The sequence below is a fragment of the Arachis ipaensis genome, chromosome B10, assembly GCF_000816755.2.
Source record: "Arachis ipaensis cultivar K30076 chromosome B10, Araip1.1, whole genome shotgun sequence".
NCBI lineage: Eukaryota > Viridiplantae > Streptophyta > Magnoliopsida > Fabales > Fabaceae > Arachis > Arachis ipaensis.
Genome location: NC_029794.2, coordinates 108,771,168 through 108,774,398, shown reverse-complemented (window position 1 = coordinate 108,774,398; position 3,231 = coordinate 108,771,168). Strand labels below are relative to the sequence as shown.

Sequence of the window (3,231 nt, the reverse complement as noted above, 5' to 3'; positions counted from 1 at the left end):
GAACTGAGGCTTGCCAATATTACTTGTTAAATTGTGAATCATATGCCATGCACATAATCTATGATGTGCAATAGAAAACTCTTTCTCAATGGTGAACTTCATTGATAGATCACCATTCGTGATAACCGAAATAGGTATTTTTCCATTCATTGCCACCTTTAATTATTGTAATAATAACCACCTAGATGTGTCTTTTTCTTCATTGCAAATTAAAGCACCAGCAAACATAATTATTTGGTTGTGATGATTGACACCAGAAAATACCACCAATGGACACATATATTTATTCTTCTTATAGGTAGCATCAAAAGCCAGCACATCGCCAAATAATGAGTAATCTACCTTGTTAAGACCATCGCACCAGAATAAATTACGCAAAGTACCATCGGCATCCATGTGATGATTAAAATATAGAGAAGAGTCATTTGTTGTTTGATCTTCGAGATACTTCAAAGCTGCATATGCATCACCAGGTAACTGGCGCCTCTGCTTTATTATTTTATTATACATGTTCATTTGCGTGAAAGAGAGATACTCATAGCCACCTGCCTGAATTGCTAATGCCTGATATATCTGCCCAACACTAATTTCACCCCTTTTTCATGTTAATCATGTGTCCAATATCAGCCTCGAACATAAATCTATGGCCACGAAGTAATCCAGTCAACCGAGGATCCAGAAGCGGATGATTGTGCTCATCAGAAAAATAAGAAATAAACCAATGACCACCAGGTGCATCTAGACGAATCTCCATCATTGCATTGCAGCCACACCTTGTCTCTAGCATGGGTTTTTTCTTACAGTTTTTAATGTCATAATTATTTTGTGGTCTAAATCCTTCACGATGACATACAAATTAAAGTTTATCAACTTAAGTATGCTCGCATCCTAGTCCTGTTCTTTCGAGCACTAAAACCTCTTGTCCTTGCATATCTATTGTGAACACAAATGTAATGTCGACATCAGAAAAGTGAAAGTGACATATGTCTTTGTCCCTGATGTTCCAAAATTCAATCATCCCAATGTTTTCGAGTGAATCAATATTATACCCTTCATTGAAGCCGTGATCATCAAACATTGGTTCAGCATTTGTGTCATTCTCATCCATATACTCCCCGTTACTTCCTCCTGTTTCTCTTCATCCTACTTATATTGGTCATATGATATATGCTCACTATTAATCTCTTCTTAAGAAAATTCCTGACCCATTACTTCCTGAATACCAATATACAATTCAAAATAAAACTTAGGTTTGTATATAAATTTTCAAACATGATAAGAACAACTATTTTTAAAATAGAAATCAAATCCTTATATCTCATGCACATATTTATGCTTGAACCACCCATGCAAATTAAAGAAAAAAAAAACTATTCCAACACTTTTTTTTTCTTTCATAAATAGCTCAAGTTTCTTAATAATTTTTCAAGAGAAGAAGAATTTTCAAAATATATTCTAGTTAGCTCTTAGAATCTAATCTATGTAGAAAAGTTTGAGTGAAATATAAAAACTAAATAACTTGCATAAAGTAGTAAGCAGTGTATTAAGTACTAATATAGCTATATTTATGTGTGAGAAACAAGGTTGAACATATTAAAAATATACTTACAAGTTGAGACAAACTATTTTATTTTTAGAAGAATTGATAATTAGAAATGTTCAAAAATATCAAAGTATATACAGAAACATTACTCCAAGCCACAATGAATTTCTCGCTAAAGTCAAGCTCCTTATTTTTTGTTTTTATTTGCTTGAATAAACTATAGTGTAAGAGAAATTGGAAAAAGACAAAGTCAGCACTAATGAATCTCCAAAAGCTATTTCTACAATACTTCTAAAGGCTAAATAAAAGTAAGGGATTTGGATTTTCTAAATTTTAAATTTTACTTTATTAGAGGAAAAAGTGTGATCTCTCACTATTTATTTCATAGGTGGAACCAAGAGAAAATATGAGAGAGAAACCATTCAAGGGTGAGAGATCACACTTTACTACCCTCTAAAATGAAAATTCAAAATTTAGAGGATCCAAATTCAAAAGTAAGCATGTTGGTGGCTTGGATTGCCCATTCTAACTAATGAAAAAGAAAAAAATCTTGCAAATCTATGATAACTTTGCAAATCTTCTGTTCAACAGTGCATCTTATGTGAAAGATGTTGTGGTGTCGCCAATTTTCGTCTTCTGTTAGCCTTATAATATAATGTTCAAGCTATGACAAACTACTAAGGCTTCTCAACAATTGGTTGAAACTTCCTTAATGTTATAGTTAACCTCACCTTCTTCCTCTTGCTCCTTGATTGATGCTTCATTAACATTTTTTTCGACAAGACTGATAACCCTTTATGTTTGGAGAATCAGTAACAATATACCTAAAATCTTGACATTTGAAGCACTTCTTACTTGATGATCTATGATCTTTGTTGCTTTGTGAAGTTTAAAAGATTTCTGTCTTCATTTTTTGTTAACCATCGAGGATGACTTCTTTGTCTTTCGGTGTCTAAGTGTTACCCATTTGTGTTCTTTGCTTTTCAATCTTTGATGTGAGTCTAATGACATCATCCAAGGTCCAATATTGTTGCCACTGAATAAGATAATGAGCAATGGTTTGTTCTTCAAGCTTATGAATCTCACACTTCATAAGTAATACTTTGAAGTCTATTGTATATTCTTCTACAGACAATAACTTTGCTTCTAATGTGAAATTTGATGAAGGTATCTTGTTTGTAATATTTAGAAAGGAATTTGCGCTTGAATTCACGATGCATTTTATTTCACGTCTTGATATTTCTTCTGTTTTTTTTCTTTCTCGCTAACGTTTGAGATTCTCCCACCAGACTGATGCATGCTTCTTTAGCTTAATTGCTATGAGCTTCACATGTTTGTTATCAAAAATATCTTTTAACTTGAACACTCTCTCTACTGTGTAAAGACAATCGATGAAATCATTTGGTTGGAGTCATCCTTCAAACTCAGGAATATCAATTTTGATTCCTAATAATAAAGTCTTTAACTTTATGAGTCATGTTGTTGTGTCATGTTCTTTGTGTGGAAAAATCCTCAGATGAAGAAGAATAATGAAATGGATTTGCATTATCCTCTTTACTAGAAAGTTTGTCATCACTCCACTTGCCATGATTATTTTAATCGGATTCATATCTTGCAAGTTATTTGTGCAACTCCTTAAGACCTTAACTTGATGACGCAATTCATCCATTTCAATTTCTTGAATAGTT

The 3,231-nt window shown here is 32.7% G+C and overlaps 1 protein-coding gene across 1 annotated transcript; it reads right to left on the bottom strand.

The window, feature by feature from the left end:
* Positions 590 to 1,108, bottom strand: LOC107620946. Its single transcript, XM_016323024.1, has 2 exons — positions 917 to 1,108; positions 590 to 796 (listed from the first exon to the last, which is right to left on the bottom strand). Exons 1-2 carry the CDS (start codon positions 1,106 to 1,108, stop codon positions 590 to 592), a joined length of 399 nt encoding a protein of 132 aa, XP_016178510.1.